At 40.4% G+C, this 26,715-nt stretch overlaps 1 protein-coding gene across 4 annotated transcripts in view; it reads right to left on the bottom strand.

Moving 5' to 3' along the window:
- Window positions 1-26,715, bottom strand: part of Zfyve28 (zinc finger FYVE-type containing 28) — a 206,640-nt gene that overhangs the window by 63,676 nt on the left and 116,249 nt on the right. For all 4 annotated transcript variants that reach the window (XM_045130421.1, XM_045130422.1, XM_045130423.1 and 1 more), the window contains exon 3: window positions 553-690. In XM_045130421.1, coding sequence (XP_044986356.1) covers window positions 553-690 — 138 coding nt within the window. The remainder of the gene's footprint in view (window positions 1-552; window positions 691-26,715) is intronic.

Here is a 26,715-nt window from a genome sequence, read left to right on the forward strand (position 1 = left end):
TTAACTTCTGGGTCCCCAACATCTTGAGAACCTAGCCGAGGAGTATATGAGGTCCCCTGGCTTGGGTGACAGTGGTCCTGCCACCCCACAGCGGCAGTAACCCTTCTCTCTACTTTACTGTCCTCATGGGAAGATGAATATCTGATGGGCTATTGTGAGATGTAGCAAAGTAAGGCACTCAAAAGTGCATCCCTATTGTTACCATTGCTGAGGGTGAAGAAAGGGCAACTGCTAGTCCAGATATTGGTATTGCTGCAAAGAAGAGCAATGACAAGCTCCTGGGTACTTGGGGGTTTGAGACCCTCATAAAAATCACATGGGAAACTTCATCTGCATATGCATTTGGGAGAGGGCAGGTTCATGGCTCAACCTAGATCCTCCAAAGTGCAGGTGGCCTGGAAGGCGCAGACTGCATCTGTAAATGATGTGTACAAAACCCTTCAAGGATGCAGCAGGCCCCTCCCTGCACCTGCCCATGGGTCAGATTTCAGAGGTACAACTGAATAAGACTATTTAACTTAAGGACCCAGAATCCCAACAACCTCCCAATACCTCAGCACCAAACCACAGCTGGCCAGCCAGGTTGTCATGCCGGATCTCCTCAGGGAACTTAACACAGAAATCTCGAGAGGCACGGTCCTGGGGGATGCACTCATCCATGATCTGGTTAATGATGCTTAACACGTTGTCCTGAAGCAGAAAGGGAAAAGGCATGCTGAATACCACACCCAGTTGGTGGCTGTCATGTACACTGGAATGCATTTTACTTTTCCTCAGAACTGTAAGAATGATCCAATCACATGCTCATGCTTGCTATATAATGGCTACATGAGGCTCAGACATGCCAGGAGCATCTACAGCAGAGAGAATACCCTACATCCATCAATCTGTTAGTCAGGACAGTACTAATGAGTCCCCTGGCATGCTATTCTGTGGCTTTGCTCATTTGATAACTGGGGAGCACTTCACATAGTGGTAAACTTCATGTCACCCTTTGTAATGGTTGAACTGTCTTCCTTCACCTTTTTTTTCTTGACTGCTCCCTCCCTGTAAACGTGGTGCTATGACTAACCTAAACACCTATGCACACCTGTCCAGCCTCCCTTGGGGACAGAACTAGAGGGATGGTGTAATGGTTTGATTCAGGTGTCCCCCATAAACTTAGGTGTTCTGAATGCTAGGTTCCCAGCTGATGGAGATTTGGGAATTAATGCCTCCTGGAGGGAGAATATTGTTGGGAGCAGGCTTATGGGTGTTATAGCCAGTTTCCCCATGCCAGTGTTTGGCACAATCTTCTGTTGCTATGGTCCACCTTATGTTGGCCAGGGGGTGATGTCTACCTTTTGTTCATGCTATTGTTTTCCCCTGCCATCGTGGAGCTTCCCCTCGAGCCTATAAGCCAAAATAAACCTCTTTTATTCCCACAAGCTGCTCTTGATTGGGTGATTTCTGCCAGCAATGCGAACCTGACTACAACAGTAAAGTGGTACCAAGAGTGGGGTTGCTGCTAGACACCTGACTGTGTGGCTTTGGCCTTTTGGGGATGGTTTTCAAGAGGAATGTGGAAGAATTTGAAACCTTGGTCTAAGAGATGCCTTGTAGTGCTGTAAGTACAGTTTGATGGACTATTCTGGTCAGAGCTGCAAGACCTGAATGCAGTATGAACTGTGGATGGTGAGGTTTGGCTTATGAGTGTGAGAAAGAGCTTTGCTTGGACTGGGCCAGTAGTTTGTGTGAAAAGCTTGCTGTTATGGCTGTGTCCTGAGAAGTTGTGCAATGCTGATTTGCATAGAAAGGAACTGGTGTGGGCTGAAAAGATGGCTTAGCGGTTAAGTGCTTGCCTGTGAAGCCTAAGGACCCGGGTTCAAGGCTCGATTCCCCAGGACCCATGTTAGCCAGATGTACAAGGGGCGCATGCATCTGGAGTTCATTTGTAGTGGCTGGAAGCCCTGGCATGCCCATTCTCTCTCTCTCTCTATCTGCCTATCTCTCTCTCTCTCTCTGTCACTCTCAAATAAATAAATAAAAATGAACCATATATATATATATATATATACACACACACACACACACACACACACATACATACATACAAATATATTATTTATATATATATTTATATATATAAAATAATGTAATAATATAATATGTAATAAGGACTTCTACAACAAAAACAGGCTACTGGAATATATGACCACTAAGCCAGCTCTAAAAAAATTTACTTGAAGGGATCCTTCATGCTAAAGAGAAAGGAAAACATCTATAAGAATAGGGGGAAAATAAGCCACATTCAAATAATTGCTAATAGGACCAGGCATGGTGGCACACGTCTTTAATCCCAGCGCTTGGGAGGCAGAGTTAGGAGGATCACAGTGAGTTTAAGGCCACCCTGAAACTACATAAGGAATTCTAGGTAAGGCTGGACTGCAGCAAGACCCTTCCTCAAAAAAAATTTTAAAAATCAAATAATAGCTGATACAAGACAGTAAAGGCAAAACAGGAAGCATTACAGAGCAAGAACAAAGGCAACAATATATTGCTGAAGACTCCACATGCTTGGGCTGCAAGGTCACTGAGAAACCCTGTTGGAGCTGAGCTGGAAACCTCCTCCATGTAGACCAGCTGACAGAAAGCTGAAAAAAAAAAATAATGGTGCATGCAGCTCTATGGGAGTGAATTCACCAGTGGAGATAAACAACAGTGGACACTACAAGCCTTAAATTTGGCCATCCAGGCCAAATGAGCAAACAAGTGCAATAGTGGTGTGTCTGCTTTGGGGGAAACCAACTGCTCTGTAATTGGACTGGAGGCCCGCTCCACAGGAGGGAACATGACTAATACTAGAAACCCAGGATGGGGGAAGTCATGAGCCCTAGGGGTGTAACGTCTGCTGGTATCTGCCTAAATGTACATATTATGCTCACCAAACTTTCTGGTAAGCACTTCTCATAATGTTCATATCCATATATTAATGCTACTCTCACTTTTGGTTAGAGAAGCTTCTCTTTTCAGATAGTGGGGACCTTGGGATGACTCACAGGTACCACAGTGCTGTGAAGAAGTGACATAAGAGAGCTCAGCACTGAAACATCTCTATCACACCTTCCAAGGCTCAGGGTACATTATGGAAGAGGTGGCAGAAAGAATGTAAGAGCCAGAAAAAAGGGTAGGACTCCTTACAATGCACTTTTCCAGACAAAATGGCCTGAATATCCATGACCTCACAGTACCTGACACTACCTACACAGGACCATCATAATAGGAGGAAAAGATGATGACATCAAAAATAAAGAGACTGATTGAGAGGGGGAGGGGATATGAGTTGTGAAGGGGAATGTGGGGCAGGGTAGGGAATTAACATGGTTTATTGTCTATAATTATGGAAGTTGTCAATAAAAAAGAATGGCAAGAATAAATGCACACCTTTCAATAACAACTTAATATTGATGGCCTCAATGTCCCAACCAAAAGATACAACCTTGCAGACTGGATTAAAAGGCAGGATCCTTCTGTTTGTTGCCTCTAAGAAACTCACCTCTCCATAAAAGACCAACAGATACTACCTTAGGGTAAAAGGCTAGAAAAAGGTATTTCAAGCAAATGGGCTTAGGAAACAAGCAGGTGTCACTATCCTAATATCTGACAGGATAGACTTCAAACTAACATTAGTTAGGAAAGATAAAGAAGGTCACTTTTTTTTCGCCCAAAGTAAGGTCTCACGCTAGCCCAGGCTGACCTGGAACTCACTATGAAGTCTCAGGGTGGCCTGGAACTCACGGCAATCCTCCTACCTCTGCCTCCTGAGTGCTGGGATTAAAGGCATGCTCCACCACACCCAAAGAAGGTCACTTTTTATTGATTAAAAGGACAATTCAACAGAAGGACATTACAATACTCACATAACATGGGGGCTCTCAATTTCACTAAACAAACACTATTAGACTTAAGGTCACAGATAACAACAAGCACAATTGTAGTCAGTGATTTCAATACCCCACTCTCATTAAATGACAGGTCATCCCAGCAAAAAAATAAACAGAGAAGTATCTGGATTAAATGATGTCATAGAACAATTGGACCTAACAGATATATTCAGAACATTCCATCCAAATGCTATAGAATACACACTCTTTTCAGTAGCACATGGAACATTCTCTAGAATAGATCATATATTAGAACACAAAGAAAATCTTAACAAATACATAGGAAAACTGAAATAATATCTGATCACAACAGGATTAAACTTCAAATGAACAACAAAAAGAAAAAAAACTATGGAGCATTCACAAAATCATGAAAGCTAAACAGTACATTACTGAATGATGAATGGGTCATTAAAAAAATCCAAAAATCCATATAATGAAATGATAATGAGAACACAACATACCAAAACCTTTGGAACACAATGAAGGCAGTTCTAAGAGGAAAATTTATAGCTATAAATGCCTATATTAAGAAATTAGAAAGGTCGCAAGTAAACTACATAATGCTCCATCTTAAGGCCTTGGAAAAGGAACAGCAAGGCTATGATAGTTAAGGTGTCAATTTCATCTGTTTTGTAATCCACAGAAATCCCTTTCGGGTGGGTCTCAGAGGTTGCTTCCAAGAAGGATTAACTGAAGGAGGAAGTCCTTCCTCCAGGATGATCCCTTCCCCCACAGCCGGAGGCCCCTCTCAGAGGGGGGCTTTATATAAGGAAGCTCTGGGTGAAAAGAGCCCCCTTTCTCCACTTGGCTGCCAGAGCTGCTTGCTGCCTTCCAGCACAGACTGAAGACCCGCATGGATCAAAACCAAGAACACCTCAGGAAGCCTCCAGGCCTTCAGGGACTGCTGAGGCATCTGGCCATATGGACAGAGCAGCCACTGGGTTCCTTGATTCTTGGTCCTGCAACTACTATTGGATTAGAATGTGCTGGTGATTTGATTCAGGTGTCCCCCATAAACTTAGGTGTTCTGAATGCTAGGTTCCCAGCTGATGGAGATTTAGAAATTAATGCCTCCTGGAGGGAGTGTATGCTGGGGTTGGGCTTATGGGTGTTATAGCCAGTTTCCTCAAGCCAGTGTTTGTCATATTGTCCTGTTGCTATTGTCCACCTTATGTTGGCCAGGGGGTGATATCCACCCTATGCTCATGCCATCGTTTTCCCCTGCCATCGTGGAGCTTCACCTCAAGCCTGTAAGCCAAAATAAACCTCTTTTTCCCACAAGCTGCTCTTGGTTGGGTGATTTCTACCAGCAATGCAATTCTGACTGCAACAGCAAAGTGGTACCAAGGAATTGGATTGCTGCTAGACACCTGACTGTGTGGCTTTGGCCTTAAGGGGCTGATTTTTCAAGAGGAATGTGGAAGGATTTGAAACCTGGGCCTAAGAGATACCTTGCAGTGCTGTAAGTACAGCTTGATGGACTATTCTGGTCAGAGTTGAAAGATTTGAATGTAGTAAGAACTACAGACTGTGAGGTTTGGCTTATGAGGGTGAGAAAGAGCTTTGCTTGGACTGGGTTAGCAGTTTGTGTGAGAGGCTTGCTGTTAATGGCTGTGTCCTGAGAAGTTGTGCAATGCTGCTTTGCATAGAAGTGAACTGGTATGAGCAGAGGGATATGGCACAGGAAAAAAAAAAATCTTTGGGTGAACTGCTGCCCATTCAGCTGCAATTGAGAGATTACAACCTTTGAGATTAGGCCACCTGACCTGTACTGGACAACAAGAAGAATGTAGACTCTTTTGGAGGGGCCTGAGTGCTCAGGAGTGTTCTGTTTTTCAGTCTGCTGAATTAACAAACGGGCACCCTACATGGTATTGTGGAGTATAAGAAATGCAGAAAAGAGAAAGTCATTGAGTTTGCAACATGGTCTTGCATTTTGGAAACAGCCATGTGTGAAGCAGGTTTGCTGGATGCCTGCGTGGAGACCTCACGGGGCCATGAGGATGAACCGTGGGTTGCAGTGCAGACCCAGTGGAGATGCCTGAACCACGAGATGGCTGCCAAGGAGAGCTGCCGGCCCCAGGTTGAAGTTTTCCAGGACTGTAAGTAGCCTAGCTGGAGAGGCGGAATTGGAATGCCAGAGACTTGTTGCTGGTTAGAATTATTGGACTTGGAGATTTGTCACTGATTAGAGCTATTGGAATTTAAGCTACAGAGTTTGTTTGCCTTTGTTATTTTAAATCTTATATTGGTTGAGTATTTCTTTGCTATGCCCAATGCCATCTTTTGCAGTGTGAATGTTTATTCTGTGCCATTATGGGGTTTTGGGGGATTTTCTTTTTTTGTATTATGGCTCAGTTAAAAGACCTTGGATTAGGGGGACGTTTGAATATCATTGGGATTGATAAAAACTATGGGGACTTTTAAATTTGGATGAATGTATTACATTTTACATCATGTATGGTTATCAGTGAATAGGGGCCAGGGTCAAATGTGGTGATTTGATTCAGGTGTCCCCCATAAACTTAGGTGTTCTGAATGCTAGGTTCCCAGCTGATGGAGATTTGGAAATTAATGTAGGTAATTAGTAATTAAGGCCATGTAATATTGGGGGCGAGATTATGGGTGTTATAGCCAGGTTCCCCATGCCAGTGTTTGGCATACTCTCCTATTTCTGTTGTCCACCTTATGTGGGCCAGGGGGTAATGCCGACCCTCTGCTCATGCCATTGTTTCCCCTGCTATCATGGAGCTTCCCCTCGAGCCTGTAAGCCAAAATAAACCTCTTTCTTCCCACAAGCTGTTTTTGGTTGGGTGATTTCTACCAGAAATGCAATCCTGACTGTAACAGAGACAAACCAAAAATCAGTATATGGGAAGAAATAATAAAAATTAAAGAGGACATTAATGAAATAGAAACCATACATACATATATATGTGTGTGTGTATATATATATGTATATATGTATACATACATACGTATATATAGAATCAATGAAATGAAGAGCTGGTTCTTTGAAAGGATAAATAAGATTGATAAACCCTTAGCAAATCTCACCAGCAAAAAGACAGGAGAAACACAAATTAATAAAATTGGAGATGTAAAGTCATCATTACAGATACCAATGAAATTCAGAAATTCATAAGGACATATTTTAAGAACATAAGCTCCACTAAGTTTGAAAATCTGAATGAAATGGATAATTTCCTAGATTTATATGACCTACCCAAATTAAGTCAAGATGAGATAAGCTATGTAAACAGACCCACAATAAGCACTGAGATCAAAGCAGTTATATAAAATCTTCCAACTAAAAAAAGTCCAGGCCCAGATGGAATCACTGGTGAATTCTATTAGACCTTCACATAAGAACTAACACCAATACTTCTCAAACTTTTCTATAAAATAGAAAAGTAAGGAATTCTACAAAACTCCTTCTACAAAGCCACCATTACCCTGATACCAAAACAAGACAAAGGCAGAAAATAAAAAAGAAAATTACAGACCAATCTCTCTCATGAACATAGATACAAAACTTCTCAACAAAATACTGGCAAACAGAATATAAGAATAGATCAGAAAGATCATTCACCCCAACCAGGTAGGTCTTATCTTAGAGATGCAGGGATAGTTCAACATATACAAATTGATATAATGGGCTGAAGGACAAAAATCACATGATCATCTCAATAGATGCAGAAAAGGCATTCAACAAAATCCAATATCCCTTCAGAGTAAAAGTCCTAAAGAAACTGGGAATAGAGGGAACATACGTTAACATAATAAAGGCTACTTATGATGGGACAAACCTATAGCTAACATTATACTAAATGGAAAAATACTAGAAGCATTTCTACTAAAATTAGAAACAAGACAAGGGTGTCCACCATCCCCACTTTTTATTTAATATAGTTCAGGACGTCTTAGCTATAACAGTAAGGAAAAGACACAAATAAAAGGGATACAAATTAGAAAGAAAGAGATAAAACTATCATTATTGGCAGATGATCTGATTCTATACATAAAAGACACTAAAGACTCTACCAGCAAACTGACAGCGCTGATAAACACTTTTAGCAACATAACAGGATATAAAATTAACACACAGAAATCAGTAGCCTTCCTATATAACAACAACAAACATGTCAAGGATAAAATCAGAGAAACACTCCCATTCACAATCCCCCCCTCCAAAATAAAGTATGTTGGAATAAACCTAACCAAGGAAGTGAAGAATCTCTACAATGAAAACTTTAAAACACTCAACAGAGAAATTGCAGAAAACACTAGGAAATGGGAAAACATTCCATGTTCTTGGATTGGAAGAATCACTATTGTGAAAATGCCAATCTTACCAAAAGCAATCTATACATTTAATACAATCCACATTAAAATTCCAATGGCATTCTTCACTGAAATATACAAAAATCCTAAAATTCATTAAAAAACACATAAAAACCTTGAATAGCCATAACAATTCCAAGAAAGAAAATAACGCTGGCAGTATCACCATACCTGATTTTAAGATATATTACAGAGCTATAGTAAAAAAGACAGCATGATACTGGCACAAAAACAGACATTCAGACCAATGGGACAGAGTAGAGGACCCAGATGTCAACTCAGGAAGATATTGCCATCTGATTTTTGACAAAAATATTCAATGAAGAAAAGACATCCTTTTCAACAAATGGTGCTGGGGAAACTGTATATCTATATCTAGAAAGATAAAAATAGATTCTTATCTCTCTCCATTAACAAGAATTGCATCCAAAAGGACCAAAGACCTTAATATCAGACCTAAAACTCTGAAAGTCTTAAAGGAAAAAGTAGGAGAAACACTTCAACATACTGGCCTAGGAAATAACATTATCAGTATAACCCCAGTTGCTCAGAACTAAGATCACTAAACAACCACTGGAACCTCATGTTAATCCAGGGGGGAATAAAGCAAACTTTGCAGAACAGGACACTCCTTCAGCATTTAGACCCCTTCAAAAGACTCTGCATTCTTTATGTTGTCCTAATGCAGATCCACTGGTCCAGTCTCAAAAATTGTAATCTTTTGTACAAATGGAGTTTTCATCCCAAAGATTTCATGCGTCATATCCCTCTGGTCATACCAGTCCATTTCTATGCAATGCAACCCTGCACAAGTTCTCAGGACACAGATCTAACAGCAAGTCCCTCACACAAACTGCTTCACCTCCTGGCATACATCAGATGGACAACAGGAGAGTGTGTCAAACACTGGCAAGAGGAAAATGGTTATAACACCCATAAGCCCGATCCCAAGAATATACTTCCTCCAGGAGGCGTTAATTCCCAAATTGCCATCAGCTGGGAACCTAGCATTCAGAATACCCAAGTTTATGGGGGTTTACCTGAATCAAACCACCACCATTATGGAAGAGGGAATGGAAAGAATGTAAGAGCCACAGGGTGAGAAGGAGTACTTTAGGGCACTGTCATCCAGATATGACTGACTGTTGCATTCATAGCCTCACAGTGGTTGTTGTTACCTCCACAAGACCTGCACAATTCTGAATCCATTAATATTTTGACATACAGGACAGGGATAGAAAAAAGAAAAGAAAGAGACTTCAAAACAGAAGGACTACTTGGAAAGAGGAAGGTGTGGCAGAGGAGGAAGGGACAAATACAATCAAATTACAGTGTATTCATGTATTAAAATTTGTAATAAGGACTAGAGGGATGGCTTAGCAATTAAGCACTTGCCCCTGTGAAGCCTAAGGACCCCAGTTGAAGGCTTAATTCCCTAGTACCCATATAAGCCAGATGCACAAGGTGGCACATGTAGCTGCAGTTCATTTGCAGTGGCTGGAGGCCCTGATGCGCCCATTCTCTCTCTCTCTCCCCCTCTTTTCTCTCTCTGTCAATCACTCTCAAAGAAATAAAAATAAGCAAAAAAAATGCATAATAAAAATTTCAACAATACACAAAAGGGATAATGTATCATGAACAAATGGAATTTATCCCAGAAATACAAGATAATTATTTTAAAATCATTTTTATTTATTTGTAAGGAGAGAGAATAGGCATGCTACTACCTCCTGCTACTGGAAACAAAATTCCAAACATATGCAACTCCAGACAAATATGCCACTTTGTGCATCTGGCTCTACATGCATACTGGGGAACCAAAACCCAGATATCAGGCTTACACAAGCAAGTGCTTTTAACTGCTGAGCTATCTCCCCAGTCCCACGATAATGATTTTTGACATTTTGAAATCAACTAATGTATCCTTTGACCCCCTCCTGGACCAAGTAGGGCAGAACTTTGAGAGTTAGGACCTGGCATCTATAAGTTTCAAGTTACTCTCGTGGTGAGTATGGACTGAGAACCACTTACATGATCTAAATTATGCATTTTCTTAGCAATGTGTCTGACATCTTCTCTTATGCTTTTATAGTCTGGTTGGTGCTGAGGATTGAGCCCAGGGCCTAATAATACCAGGCAAGAACTCTTCCTTGAAGCTATATTCCTAGCCATTCTGCATTAAAAAAATCTACCTTAACTAAAAAAACGTATTTCATGGGTTGGAGAGGTGGCTTAGCAGTTAAGGTGCTTTGCCTGCAAAGCCTAAGGACCATGTTCTGCTCTCCAGATCCCACTTTAGCCCCATGCACAAAGTGAAGAAAGCACAAGGTCGCACATCCCCACTACATGGCTTAAGTGCCTGGAGTTCGACTGCAGTGGCTGAGGCACTAGAGTACCAATTCTCTGTCTCTCCTCTCTCTCTCTCTCTCTCTAAAATAATTTTTTTTAAAAAAGTTAAATGTATTTTATGGAGTTTATTAACAAGAGATGTCTCAAATCAAGTTATATAAAAGTTACAGGTATATATAGTGGTATTATAAGACATGTCTGGCTATCATTTTTCTTAAGTTTCATATAAAATGTAGAGATTTTTGGTAACATAACAATAAGGAGATTCTAAGTTTTCTACTAAGACAGTTTCTCTACAAATTTATAATAATAAGATTGTTATTTAACTCTTTGAAGCTAGACTACTTGCTTCTTTGTCAATGGGTAATGAAATTATGCAATTTGGTGTAGTCTCTCTTAATAGCCATTTTAAAAGATGGTTAAGCTGGGCACGGTGGTGCATGTCTTTAATCCCAGCATTTGGGAGGCAGAGGTAGGAGGATCACCGTGAGTTTGAGGCCACCCTGAGACTACATAGTGAATTCCAGGTCAGCCTGAGCTAGAGTGAGACCCTGCCTCAAAATAACAACAACAACAATAACAACAACAACAACAAAAAGATGGTTTTTTATGAGTTGAGATGAGATGAAGGAAGGAACTGGGAAGGAATTTTTTAATGTTGGACATAGAATGTTCTAAAAAATGCTTTTGGGGGGAACTGAGGAGGTGGCTTAGTGGTTAAAGCGCTTGTCTTTGAAGCTTGAGGACACATGCTTGACTCTCCAGGTTCCACATAAGCCAGATGTATAGTGACACAAGTGTGCAAGGCCACATATGTGCACAAGCAGGCATACACATATGAAGTTCTATTGCAGGGGCTGGAGGTCCTAGTATGCCAAATTCTCTCTCTCTCTTTCTTGCTCGCATAAAAAAAGATAGCAGTCTGTTGGGCTTGCCTCAAGAAATGATGTTTTTTGAGTGGAACTTAGATTGGAATGTTAAAATATGTGGATAAAGGCATGTGTATGTAGAAAATATATAGGAGATCTACAAACACTGAATATTGCCTAAAATTAATTTCCTTTTATAAGGAACAGAAAGCTAATTTTCAGACTAAACATACATAAGCACCATACCTAAATTAAGGATTTTTCAATTGTTTACAGATTTTTAAGGATGCTTTAAAAGTTTTATATATGGACATAGACTTAATCTAAATTCAGCTTACATTAGACACAGGTGATGTCCTGGGATGGGTCACAAATTCATAAGAACAGATGTAATTCACATTCTTCGGAGATCTAACCAGGCTAGGCAAAGACAAGACCCCATCACCTTGTGTATTAAAAATGAGTAAAATAAAAAAGGTAAAAACAAACACTTTCAAAATAAGACAATAAATGTCAGGATGCTTAGCTCTCTGCTCTGTCATTTCCTTTTGCTCTTGTTTACTGTTATATGCTATTTAAAGTCATGGCAAGCTGGACTCTGGAAAAAGGTATGGAGCCCCCTTTATTTCAGACTCTATGCAAGTTTAAGCCATGTGTCTCCCAGACCTTGTCCAGAGACAAAATGGCCAGTTGTCTCGAACAAGGAAAAGGGGTTAATAAACAGTATATAACCTTGGCTCTGTTTATAGTTCCTCTCTTTAAAAATACCTCTGTCAGATAAAATTTCTCACTAGACAAAAAAGGTCAAATGGGTAAAATGAGTCAAAGTATTTGATCAGGTTACAAACTCCTTGCATCAAACAAACATCAGGCTTACTTGAAGTGTATATATCAGGGTAAAAACAAATATCATTTAAAAAAGCATCAAATAAATTATCTCTCTCATTAACCTCTCTCTCAAATATCAACAAAGGGTAGGATCCCTATATTTAAGATAATAAAACCAGAGATTACCCTTAAAGTAAAACCCTTTAGTGCCTAGGCCATTCTGAAACATTCACAGACCAGAGAGAGAGACCCATATCCTAGGGTCCCATAGAGAGGAGAAGGAAAAGTGGTCGCCAGAATTCCCCCTCCAGCAGGGCATTTAAGCCATCAAGACAGGACTAACGGTGGAAATCTTCACACTTAGGTTTAAAATGCCAGTGACAGTCCTTATATGCCATGATATAAGGCATGTGCAAGGGGCTGGGGAAAAAGTCTGGAAGAACCTGAGCTTGGGAGCTGGCTTAGTAAGATAAGCATGGACATCCTACCTTGGACCTTCCTTGCTCCAGTAGGCACATAGACCACAGTAAGTGCCCCCCCCCCCTTTGATTGGGGATAAAACAAGGAAACTTGAGTTAGGAATCCCATAGGAAGGAGATTTTTAAAAAATCCTTAATTCTTCTCCCAAATCTGGTCGGAGGGATGCACCACATCTACGAGAAGATGCAAGCCAAGATTGAGCATAACCTGAATTTAGACTCTTCTTTTCACTTTCCTCCACTTCCTTTCAGATTGGGCAGTTAGCTTCCAGGATACCCCCAAAGTCTCTGTTAGCCTGTCTCCTTGGGGCTCATTTAGATAATACAGGGAGAACAGGGATTGCCCACTACTTTTCTCCAGAGACTTAAGGAGACAATTAGAAAACACACCAATATAACTCCAGATACCATGGAAGAGGAACTTCTTCTTAAAGATAAATGTTTAGCTCAGCCAATAACTGATACCTGTAAGAAATTACAAAAATTGGTAAATGAACCAGATAAGGGCTTAAAACAGTTGCTTCAGGTGGCAACTTCTGTTTATTATAATCAGGAAGCCAGGAAAAGAAAAAAAGAACAGAAAGGGAGATAAAAGAACAAATAAGGATAGACATCACCAGGACATCATAACGGTAATGAAGGTAAGGGAAGGGAAGGGCCGCTCCATTGAAACATTTAATTGGATAAAATCTAAAATATGTTTACTTGATGCCAAGGCTTGAACCAGGAGAGAAACTGCATCCAGCAATTCACGATGTCAATTTGTTCATGTTTTAAGAGATATAAAAACAGAGCCAGGCATGGTGGCACACACCTTTAATCCCAGCACTCGGGAGGCAGAGGAAGAAGGATTGCCATGAGTTTGAGGCCACCCTGAGACTACATAGTGAATTCCAGGTCAGCCTGGGCCAGAGTGAGACCCTACCTCAAAAAACCGAAAAAGAGAGAGAGGGAGGGAGAGAAACTGGCCTTAAAACCCTCAATAAAGTAAATTAGGTTCCTCCACTTGTCCAGGTTTTTTGTTAAACATTTTATTTATTTAGTAGAGAGAAAGAGAGAGAGAATGGGTGTACCAGGGCCTCCAACCACTACAAACAAACTCCATATGCATGTGCCACCTTGTGCATCTGGCTTACATGGGTACTGGGGAATTGAACTGGGGTCCTTAGGCTTTGCAGGCCAATGCCTTAACAGCTAAGCAATTTCTCCAGCCCTTGTCCAAGTTTTAACTATAGGAGAAACTGAGTCTTAAGATAAAGGTTCAGGAGGGTATTACCATGGGATTTTTTTTATAATCACGGAAAATGTTAATAAAAATTAAATTAAAAAATTCTTAAAAAAATAATTAGATTTTAGGTTAAAAAAAAGATAAAGGTTCATGTATAAGTATTTAATTTCCAAAGATGAGGTACTCATACCTAAAGGTATTGTGGCTTTAAAGATAGCTCCTGTTTTTATTTATCCAAATCTATCAAATGGTCTTCACTAGGTTTAGTCACTTAGTCACTTAATCACTTAAAACTTAAGATTTTAGTTTAATCACTTAGGTTTAATTTCAGTTTCTATAAATTTTATCCTCCTGTTAAGTAAAATATGCTGGGATAGCTTGCCTAAGCTTTATCAATTTTAAGTCATGGGTAATTGTTTTATGTTGATAAAAATTCCTATTATACATAAGATCAGTTGCTATTCCAGATTAAGCTAAAAACATTGGTTGTCAAACAGTGTTTCCTCTTTAAAAACAGATTTGTCAAGGGTTGTATTAGAGCTTAGCTGTTTTGCTTCAACAATGACCAGATTCTGCTCACTGCTGGCATCACAAGTCTACTGCTTATAACAAAAATAACTCTTAAAACATATTCCCTGCTTTAGGGTACAGATTCATGCTCAAACAACGGTCCTCATCTGAGACAAATAGTTCCAAGCTTCTGGTTCTGTTCCCCAAATTCCTTGGTTAATTGGTACCCACACAGGTATCTGGAGTAATCAAACATGTTTTCAAACACAGGGGTGGCAAGACTTTATACTGTCTTACTTGTCTTTTTGCTAATAAGACATACCTACTAAGATAACTAATCTTAAAGATTGGACAAAATGACTTTAAGCCCTTGTGCCTTTTTTTTTTTTTTTGAGAAGGCAATTTTATTTTTATTTATTTATTTGAGAAAGAGAAAGAGGGAGGGGAAGAAAGAGAGAGGGAGAAGAAAATGGGCTCACCAGAGCCTCCAGCCACTGCAAACAAATTCCAGATACATACACCACATTGTGCATCTGGCTTACCTGAGTCCTGGGGAATCAACCTGAGGTCCTTAGGCTTAGCAGGCAAGCACCTTACTGCTAAGCCATCTCTCCAGCTCTAAGGTTTATTTTATTTTATTTTTATTTGTTTGGGAGAGAGAAAGGGGGGGGGAGAGAATGATAATAATCAAATTATTATATTTATTTACAGAACCAAGGGAAGGAAAATAAATACACTCACGTGGCCTGAGAACCCATGTGGTAGGCCTGGAAAAGATATAGACAGGACAAAGTACAAAGAGCTCTTGCCTTGTGGAAGGCAGGAGGGAGTAAAAAGCCATGTAGAAAGTGGGGTTCTCCCTTCCTCTTGGCATAGCTGGGCTGAGATGAGGGGAATCTCACCAGAACTTGGAAGTTCATTACTATTCAGGCAGCACAGAGAGCTTGCCCTCCCCTTGCACACATATTTATAAACTTATGATGGTGGGCCCTACCTTCCAGCTCAGGTGAGCCAGAATGACAGCTGATTGGTCTGGGCTAGGTGCTGTCTCAGGAAGAGGCTAGCCATGGCACCAAGTTCTGGGGGTTGAACTTGACCAGTCACAATGTTAGGATTAGGTTTAAATCCTAGGAAAGACCTCCCTCCCAGGAGAGGCCCAGGTTGTCTGTGGAAAAACAGATTTACTTTAGGCAAGAGCTAAGAAGTCAGATCATCTTTTGATCTCTAGCAAGGGCAGACTGCAAGGATAGTACCCAGCTTCTTACTTTCAGGGGCCCTGTCACCCTAACCGCCTAACAGACACTGACTCCCTCTCAGTGGTGGCGGTGATGCTGATGGTGTTGGTCCCTGGGCTCCATTCCCATAGGTTCTCAATTAGTAAGGCAGTGTTCTAACTCCTCTCTGCTCCACTCTGTTCCTAACATTAGCAGCCTGGTCTGAGAACCCTGAACTCAATGCACTTAAAGCTTGGGTGACAAAAGACATCACGAACAGGACATGGCTTGGACTTAGCAGCCCACCAGCTATCTCCTGCTTTGAGAAATGCCAGCAAACTATGTAACAAGACCAAGGACCTTGGCCAGCACAGACAACTCTCACTCTCAATTCCTTGTGCTCCAGGTGAGGAGATGCTGGTCCTGAGAGGATCTGAAACTGGTAGGGTTGGTCACACCACTGGGCTGGGCTAAGCTGAGGGTGGACCGTAGGCCATGAGAACTGGAGCATGCTTCATCCAGGTGGGAGGGTCTGGCTCATGAGGAGGGGCAGGTCCCAGCTAACATGACTAATGTGTAGCAATGAACCATTGGCAGACGAAAACTTTCTTGGCTATCCTCCAAGCGTATTGGAGCTATAACGACATTTTCCCATAGCTGTGGTCCTTCTGTGTTCCAGAGTCTTTGCTTAGGACATTTCACAGAGGGACTGCTAAGTGCTGGGCATGCTGTCTTAGCCAAGGGAAGCCATTCTCCCAGGCTTGTTCTTGTGCCACCACTGTGACTCTGCAGGCTTCTTTGCTTTTGAATGCTAAAGGGCCTAGGCACTGGCTCTCTTTCCTGCTTCCCTCACTCCTTGAATGTTCTCAAGCAAACTTGAAATATCAGCCAAATTCCCAGAGCCCAGAGCCACCCATCCTCCTCCTCCTCCTCGAAGACTTTTTTTTCCCCCTGGGATGACCTGTCAATTGATGAGAGTGGGGTGTTAAAAGTCACCCACCACCACTATGTTTGGTGTTATCTGTGACCTTAGTTCTAATAGTGTTTTTTTGATGAATTTGGGGGCCCCCATGTTAGGTGCATATATGTTTAGGATTGTAATGTCCTCCTGTTGGAGTGTGCCCTTAATCAATATAAAGTGACCTTCCTTATCTTTCTTGACTAACATTGGACTGAAGTCTACCTTGTCAGATATTAGGATACCAACCCCTGCTTGTTTTCTAGGCCCATTTGCTTGAAACACCGTTTTCCAGCCTTTCACCCTAAGATAATGTCTATCCTTTGTAGAAAGGTGAGTTTCTTGGAGACAACAAATTGTAGGATCCCACTTTTTAACCCAGTCTGCAAACCTATGTCTTTTGGTTGGGGCATTGAGGCCGTTGATATTAAGAGATATTATTGAAAGGTGTGTATTTATGTTTGCCTTTTTTTTTTTTTGTGGTTCAGTTCTACCTTTGCTCTCTTGTGTTAACTAGTATTTAAGTATTGCTTGTTTTTTCTAGGTTCCTTATATGTGTACTTTTCCTTTTCTTCAGCATGGAGGATTCTTTCATGTATTTTCTGTAGAGCTGGTTTTGTCTTCAAATACTCCTTTAACCTGCTTTTGTCATGGAATGTCCTTATTTCTCAGTCTATATGAATGGATAGATTTGCAGGATAAAGTAACCTTGGTTGACAGTTGTTATCTTTCAGGACTTGGAATACATCACTCCAAGCCCTTCTGGCTTTTAAAGTTTGTGTTGAATAATCTGCTGTAATCCTGATGGGCTTGCCTTTGTAGGTAACTTGATTTTTCTCTGACTGCTTTCAATATTTTTTCTTTGGTTTTGTGTTTGATAGTTTGATTGTAATATGGCGAGGAGAGGTTCTTTCCAGGTTTTGTCTGGCTGGGGTTCTAAAGGATTCCTGTATCTGCACTGGCACCTCTTTCCCAATTTGGGGGAAGTTTTCTTCTGTGATTTTGTTTAAGACGCCTACTATGCCTTTGGAGTGGAATTCTCCTTCTTTTACTATGCCCTGAATTCTTATATTGGATCTTTTCATAGTGTCCCGAATATCTTGAAATTCCCACTCATACTTTTCTATAAGTTTGTCTTTCTCTTTGTTGGACTGTATTAAATCTGCCACCTGGTCTTCTAGCTTAGATATTCTGTCCTCTCCTTCATCCATTCTACTGGTGAGATGTTCTACAGAGTTGTTTTTTTTTTTATCTCATTAACTGTGTTCTTCATTGCTAGTAATTCTGATTGGTTTTTCTTTATTATTTCTATTTCCTTATTTGTGTCTTGTATTGTCTTCTTTTTGTTTGTTTGTTTGTTTTTCAAGGTAGGGTCTCACTCTGGTCCAGGCTGACCTGGAATTAACTCTGTAGTCTCATGGTGGCCTCGAACTCATGGCGATCCTCCTACCTCTGCCTCCCGAGTGCTGGGATTAAAGGCGTGCGCCACCACGCCTGGCTTTGTATTGTCTTCTATATTTCATGAAATTGGTGTCCTGTGTCTTCTTTGATTTCTTTGATTTCCTCTTTGACTCCTTTGATCTGTTCTTTGACTTCTTTGAACATATTTACAATCATTCTTTTGAAATCTTTCTCAGGCATTTCCTCTAACTTGTTCTCACTGGAGGTCATTTCTGATGCAAGCTCTGTGGTTCTGTTTCCAAAATTCCTTGGGTAATTTGTACTCACACAGGTATCTGGAGTAATCAAACATGTTTTCAACCACAGGTGGCAAGAATTTATACTATCTTACTTGTCTTTTTTGCTAATAAGATATACCTATGAAGACAACTAATCTTAAAGATTGGACAAAATGACTTTAAGCCCTTGTGCCTTTTTTCTTATATTTTTGGTTTTCCAAGGTGGGGTCTTACTCTAGCTCAGGCTGATCTGGAATTCACTATGTACTCTCAGGGTGGCCTCAAACTCTTGGCAATTCTCCTACCTCTGCCTCCCAAGTGCTGGGATTAAAGGTGTGTGCCACCACGGCTGGCACCTGTGCCATTTTATTTTTTTAGATATGTACATAGTGTATACAGTCATGCTAGTACCATTGTTAGCCTCCTCTCTGTCCTACCTCCTCTGCAGGGACCCTCTTTATTGGGAAATATGGGTCATGCACTGTGGGGTTAGCCATCAGTTATGGGTAAGAGGCAATGTCTCTGTGCATAATGACCCAATGTGTGGCTCTAACATTCTTTCTGCCCTCTCTTCTGCAAATTTCTCTGAGCCATGTTGAGTTCATTTTAGGTCTGCTTCAGTGATGAGGTCTTAGGATCCTCTGTGTCTCTGGATATATGGGTTGGTGGAAGCTGAGTCTTCTCTGTGTCTATCGCCTTCCCCTTTGTTCTAGTTCACCATGGAAGTAGTACTCTTGCTCATTTCCCCAAATATTCTTAGTTTCAGCTGGGCTGGTTCTCTCATTAGAATCTACATCCATCTGAAAAAGAGAAGCAAATTCTCCAACAGAGAGTAAAGTTACTGTCAGATAAATGGGATAACCTTTGTTTTTCTTTTTTTTAAGAGAGAATTTAATAGGTATAGGCCCTCTTGTAGCCCACAACTGATGGGAACTTGATAATGGAGAGTGGGTTCATTTTTGAATATGGTTCTGACTTGATTCCCAGTTCTAGCTATAGGTTCCATTCCACTGAGCAGATCAGTTAGCCAAATCAAGAGCAGTTGCTTTCCCACCATGGATGTGCCCACTACTGCTCTTATGTGAACATCACATCAGGTTGGTTGCTGCTGAGTAGCTTAGACCATGAGTTGCTTGGGCAGATGTTGGTCATTTCCCCCCAGCTGCTCATGTAACACCTTCTGGCACTAGACACACTGTCTGAGGGTTGACTCTCTTCCAGATTCCAGCCAGGTCGCTCCATGTTCCGTACCTTCAGCAGTAGGGTCTTATCACTTAGCTTTAGTGGGTTAAGTACTCTGACAGAAATCTGTCTTTTTTGGGGAAGTCTTGTAGGTCTCTCTGATCAACAGCTCATTGTGGATATTATACTGGTACTGGGAATAACTCAGCACCCAAGGAGAGAAGGAGAAGATAAGTAATATAAAAGAGATAGAGAAGACAGAGAGAAACAGGAAATTAAGGTCTCTCTTCATCATATTCTCTCCAGGGTTTTGTGATTCAGGTGTTCCCTCTAAGGGCCTGATAAGGTTTAACCATTTAGTCTATCTTTTTGGATGTAGAATTGTATGGTACCATTGCCATTTGGGTCTAGTTTTGTGTTCCCCACACCCAACCTTACCCTCCCCTCCCACCACAGCCACCCTATTGTCTGGTCCTTGAGATGCATATTAGGTATGTCAGCATCTCAGGTAGATTCAGGTTAGGAGCTGTAGAAGAGTGAGACTATGTGGTGATTACCTTTCTGTGACTGGGTGAGTTCACTGAGAATGATCTGTTCCAGGTTTGACCATTTCTCTTCAAATTTCATTGTGTTGTTTTTCCTTAATGCTGTGCAGAATTCCATCATGTAGATACACCACATCTTGATTATCCATTTGTCTAATGTTGGACATCTGGGTTGATTCCAACTCTTAGCTATTACAAACTGAGCAGCTATAAACATGGTTGAGCAAATCGCTGTGAACTGAGGCGTGGAGCTTTTAGGACAAATGCCCAGTAAGGGAATGATTGGCCCTGTTTATAACTCTATAGTCAACATTTTTAGGAGTCTCCACATTGCTTTCCAAAGCAGTTGTACCATCTTACATTCCTACCAACAGTGGATGAGGGTTTCTATTTTATCCACATCCTCACCAGCATTTATTTTCATTTGATTTTTTAATGTTTGTTATCCTTACTGGGGTAAGGTAGAATCTCATAGTTGCTTTAATTTGCATTTCCCTGATGTTAGGGATGATGAACATTTTCTTAACTGTGTGCTTGCCATTTGTAATTTTTCCTCTGAGAACTACTTGTCCAGTTCTTTGCCCCATTTTGTGAATGAGTTGTTTGACTTTTTATTGTTTAGATTTTTGAGTTCTTTGTAGACTCTAGAAATTGGGCCTCTGTCAGTTAGCCCGCAAGTATTTTCTCCCATTCTGTGGGTAATCTATTGGCTCTGCTTATTGTATGTTTATCTGTGAAAAAACTTTTCAGCTTCATGAGATCCCAATGGTTGAGTGATTGTTTAAGATCCTGTGCTACTGGGGTTTTATTCAGGAAGTCTTTTCCCATTCCTATATCATGGAAAGTTTATCCTATTTTTTCTTCCAATAGTAACTGAGTTTTTGGTTTTATATTGAGGTCTTTGATCCATTTGATTGTTGTGTATGGCGAGATGTGTGGATCAAGTTTCAATTTCCTGAATATGGATATCCAGTTTGTCCAGCACCATTTGTTGAAGACGCTGTCTTTTTTCCAGCCTGTATTGTTAGGGCCTTTGCCAAATATCAAGTAGCTGTAATTAACTGACCAAAAATCAGGGTCCTTGATTCTGTTCCATTGGTCTACACTCCTGTTTTTATGCTAGTACCATGCTGTTTTATTTATTTATTTTTATTAACAACTTCCATGACTGTAAATATCCCATGGTAATGCCCTCCCTCTCCTCTCTTTCCCCTTTGAAACTTTTCCTCCTATTATGATGGTCTTGTATAAGTAGTGTCAGGCACTGTGAGGTCATGAATATCCAGGCCATTTTGTGTCTGGAGGAGCACACTGTAAAGGAGTCCTACCCTTCCTTTGGCTCTTACATTATTTCCACCACCTCTTCTGCAATGGACCCTGAGCCTTAGAAGGTATAACAGAGATACTGCAGTGATGAGCACTCCTCTGTCACTTCTTCCCACCATCATGATACCTTCTGAGTCATCCCAAGGTCACTGCCATCTGAAAAGGAAAAGTTCTCTACCAAAAGTGAGAGTAGCATTAATATATGGGTATGAACATTTAAAGAAGTGTTTACTGGGCAGTTTAATGAGCAGAGTACATACATTTAGGCAGACATTACACCCATAGGGCTCGTGATTACCCCTGTTATAGGTTTTCAGTATCAGGGAAGCATTCCCTCCCATGGAGTGGGCCTCAAGTCAAATTAGAGGGCAGTTGGTTTCCACCATGACAGAGATGCTACTATTAAACACGTTAGCTCATTTGGCCTGGCTGACCAAATATAAAGCTTGCAGTATCTACTGTTGAGTATTTTCACTGGAGATTTCTCTCTCTCCCATTGAAGTGCATGCAGAATGGCTTTTTCCAGCTTTCTGTCAGTTGGTCTACATGGAGCAGGTTTTGAGCTCAGTTTCTGCAGGTGTTTATGTTGCTGCTTTTCCATATGAAATTTGAGATCATTTTTTTCTTTTCTTCCTTTTTTTTTTTTTTTTTTTGGTTTCCAAGGTAGGGTCTCACTCTAGCCCAAGCTGACCTGGAATTCACTCTGTATTCTCATGGTGGCCTCAATCTCATGGCAATCCTCCTACCTCTGCCTCCCAAGTGCTGGGATTAAAGGCATGTGCCACCATGCCCGGCTTCAGATATTTTTTTCTATCTCTGTGATGAACAATGTTGGGATTTTTATTGATACTGCATTAAATCTGTATATTGCCTTTGGTAAGATTTCCATTTTCACAATGTTAATTCTGCCTACCCAGGGGCATAGGAGGTCTTTCCATTTTCTCAAGTCCTCCTCAATATCTTTTTTGAGTGATTTTATGTTTTCATTGTATAGGTCTTTCACATACTTGGTTAAGGTTATTCCAAGGTATTTTATTTATTTACTTTTTTGTTGCTATTGAAAATGGGACAATGTCACTTATTACTTTCTCTGTATCAATGTCTTTTGCATATAGAAAGGCTACTGACTTTTATGCATTGATTTTGTATCCTACTACTTTGCTGAAGGAGTTAATCACCTTTAAGAATTCTGAGATAGAGGTTCTTGGGTCTCACGCATAAAATCATGTCATCTGCGAATAGGGCTAAGTTAACTTCTTCCTTTCCAATTTGTATCCTTTTTATTTCTTTCTACCATCTTATTGCTTAAGCTAAGACTTGCAGTACTTTTTGAAGAGCAGAGGTGAGAGTGGACACCCCTGTCTTGTTCCTGATATCAATGGGAATTCCTTTAGCCTCTCACCTTTAAGTATTATTTGGGCTCTAGGAGCTTTACATATAGCCTTTATTATGTTGAGATATAAATCGTCAATGCCAATTCTCTCCAATGTTTTCATCATGAAGTGATGTTGTATTTTTGTCAAAGGCCTTTTCTGCATCTATTGAAATGATCATGTGGTTTTTGTGTTTAAGTTTATTTATGTGATGTATTACATTGACAGATTTCCATATATTGAACCATCCCTGCATTACTGGGATGAAGCCTACTTGATCAAGTTGGATAATGCTTTTCATGTGTTATTGGATTCGGGTTGCAAGGATTTTTGTTCAGGATCTTTGCGTCTAAGTTCACCAGGTAAATAGGCCTATGGTTTTCTTTTTCATTTTCTTTCTTTTTTTTTTTTTTTTTTGTGGCATCTCTGCCTGGTTTTGGTATCAGGGTGATACTAGCTTCATAGAAGGATTTGGGGAGCTTTCCTTGTTCTGCCATTGTGTGGCACAATTTGAGAAAAATTGGTTTCAGTTCTTCTAGGAAGGTTTGATAGAATTCAGCTGAGAAACTATCTGGTCCTGGACTCTTCTTTTTGGGGAGGTTTTTGATTACCTTTTCTATCTTGATGGGCGTGATAGGTTTGTTTAGGAGATTAATCTGCTCTGAGTTGAGCTTTGGTAGGTGGTATGTGTCCAGGAATTCATCCATTTCCTCCATATTAACCATTTTTGTGGAGTGGATGGTTTTGAAATAAGTCCTGATGATTCTCCCAATTTCACTTACATCTATTGTGACCTCTCTGTTTTCATTCCTATTTTTGTTAATTTGAAGTGTCTCTTTTTTCTGCTTGATCAAATTGGCCAGGTGCTTGTCAATCTTTTTTTTTTTTTTTTTTTTTTTTAAGAACCAGCTCTTTGTTTCATCAATTTTCTTAATTGTTTTCTTAGTTTCCAATTCATTAATTTCTGCTCTGATCTTAATTCTTTATTTCCATCTGGAGCTTTTTAGGTTGGATTCTTCTTGCTTTTCCGATGCCTTTGGGTGGATGGTTAGGTTATTGGTTTCGGATCTCTCTGTCTTTGTTATGAAGGCATTCAGTGCTATGAGTTTTCCTCTGAGGACCACCTCCTTTGTGTCCCATAAGTTTTTGTACAATGTGTTCTCATTGCCATTCATTTCTAGAAATTTCACAATTTCATTTTTTATTTCTTCCATTACCTATTTATTGTTTAAAAGTGTGTTGTTCCATTTCCAGGAGCTGATGGGATTCCTGGTGCTTCTTTTGCTGTTAATTTCTAGCAATATAGCATTGTGATCTGATATGCAGCAAATCATGTTGATATTACTAAATATGGAGGCAAACATTGTGACCCAGCATATGATCTATTTTAGAGAAGGTTCTATGGGCTGTTGAGAAGAATGTGTAATCTGTGGATTTGGGGTAGAATGTTCTGTAGATGTCCGTTAGGTCTAATTAGTCTATGGTTCTGTTGAGCTCTCTCATGTTGATTTTCTGTTTGGATGATCTATCTATTGCTAATAAAGGAGTATTGAAGTCCCTGAGTATGATGGTGTTAGTGGTTATTTCTTTTTTATTGTTAAGAAGGTTTTGTTTATAAATTCTGGTGCCCCTGTGTTTGGTGCATAGGTATTTATGATTGTGATATCTTCTTGTTGGATTGTTCCCTTGATAAGTAGGAAGTGGCCTTCTTGTCTTTTTTGATTACTTTTGGTTTGAAGTCTATTTTATCTGACATTAGTATAGCTATGGCTGCTTGTTTCTTATTCCCATTTGCTTGGAATATTATTTTCTACCCTTTCACCCTGAGGTGTCTGTCTTTAGTGGTAAGGTGGGTTTCTTGAAGACAACAGATTAAGGGGTCTAATTTTCTTATCCACCCTGTTATCTTATGTCTCTTGATGGGCGAATTAAGGCCATTAATATTTAGGGTAATGACTGTGAGGTTTGATTTAATCCCTGCAATATCATGTTGGTTTATGTGGTTTGGTATTTTCTTGGACTTTGTAGTTTTTTTGTGCCTACGCTGAGTTTGGTTATTGTGATCTGTTTCTTGTAGGCACTTGAGGTAGTTTATTTGAATCTTCTGTGTGGAGAATTTCCTGATGTGCTTTCTGCAGGTTTGGCTTTGTGTTCATATAGTTGTAAAGCTGTTTTATCATGGAAAGTTTTTCTTTCACCATCTACTATGAGAGATACTTTTGCTGGGTAGAGTAGCTTGGGTTGGAAGCCAGAGTTTCTTAGACTTTTCAGTGTTCCATTGCAGGTCCTTCTGGCTTTCAGAGTATCCATTGAGAAGTCTGAAGTAAGTCTGATGGGGTTAACTTTAAATTTAATTTGTTGTTTTACCCTAGCTGCTTTTAGGATTTTCTCTTTGTTATCAGTGTGTTTAGAGTCTTAATGACAATATATCTAGGAGAGTTTTTCCTTTGGCCCAGTCTGTTTGGAGTTCTGTTAGCTTCTTGTAACTTGATGGGACTTTCTTTTGAGAGTAGGAAAGTTTTCTTTGATAATTTGTTGTATAAGTTCTCCATGCCTTTGGTCTAAATTTCTTCCCATTTTGGTATTCCCATGATCCGAATGTTAGGACATTTAAGGGTATCCCACAGTTCCCTCATGTTCTGTTTATAGAAATTTTTGAACTTATTGAAACTTTTGGACTCTTGAACTGTTTCTTCTGTTTTGTCTTCCAAATCTGAGTTTCTATGCTCCACATGGCTGACTCTATTCTTGAGAGCTTCTATAGAGTTTTGGGCTTGTTCAATTTGGTTTGCATTTTCTACTACTTTCCTATGTATAGTTCCCATCCCTCTGTCAAGTTCCCTTTCATGTTATTTTCTGATTTTCTTGTTGCTTCTTGGAATTAATCCTTCTATTTCTTTATGTCTTCATTGAGCTTAACCAGCTGGTTATTGAGGACCTCTTATTTTCACTCTCCTTCAGATCATTTAACTGTCTTTATACCCCTACCAGGGTCTCACTCTAGCCCAAGCTGACCTGGAATTTGCAATGTAGTTTCAGGGTGGCTGTGAACTCAGATCCTACCCCCCCACCCCCTCTCCCAGTGCTGGGATTAAAGGCGTGGAAACCATGCCTGGCTAAATCTGCCTTTAAAAATACTTTTATTCATATCCAAGCAGGGGTGAGGGAGGGAGGGAGGGAGGGAAGAAGAGACAGAGAGAATGAATGATAGGTGTGCCAGGACCTCTAGCTCTGCAAACAAACTCCAGATGCATGTGCCACTTAATTCATCTGGCTTTACATGGGCACTGGGGAGTTAAACCCAGGTTATTAGACTTTTCAGGCAAGCACTTTAACTGCTGGGCCACTTCCCCAATCCCAAAACTGCCCTTTAAAAGAGTAGGGCCAAATTCTGTCTTCAGGGTGTACATGTATAGGGCCCAGTTGGTTCTACTGTCCTCTTTCTACCAGAAACTGAAATGATTTTTCTTCTGACCTTCTCTCATTCACCAGGAGTCCAAACTACTATGGCCATCTGACTCAGCAGCATCTCATGAGTGACCATTTATTTTCTGTTTACTGCATACATGTGTGTGTGAGTCACCTGATCTGGAGGATTGGTCTAAGAGAACTGGGCTAAATAACCCCAAAATTTCATTTAATGCTAATTATAATTCTAAAAAAGAAAATGGTAAGATACCTGTCTTCATGAATGTACTAGCATGGAATTCAAGCTTTTAGCAGAAGGATGGCTCAGTGAAAAAAACACTTGCGGTGCAAACTTGAAGATCAGAATTTGAATCCCCAGCAACCACACAAATCCAGGGCAGGGAGTGGCAGCCTGCCTGTAATCTTGGTGCTGCGGAAGCAGACATAGGAGATCCTTAGAAAGGAAGAGAGTGATCAAGCAAGACCCCCAGTGTTAA

This window comes from Jaculus jaculus, chromosome 11 (genome assembly GCF_020740685.1).
Source record: "Jaculus jaculus isolate mJacJac1 chromosome 11, mJacJac1.mat.Y.cur, whole genome shotgun sequence".
Lineage (NCBI taxonomy): Eukaryota > Metazoa > Chordata > Mammalia > Rodentia > Dipodidae > Jaculus > Jaculus jaculus.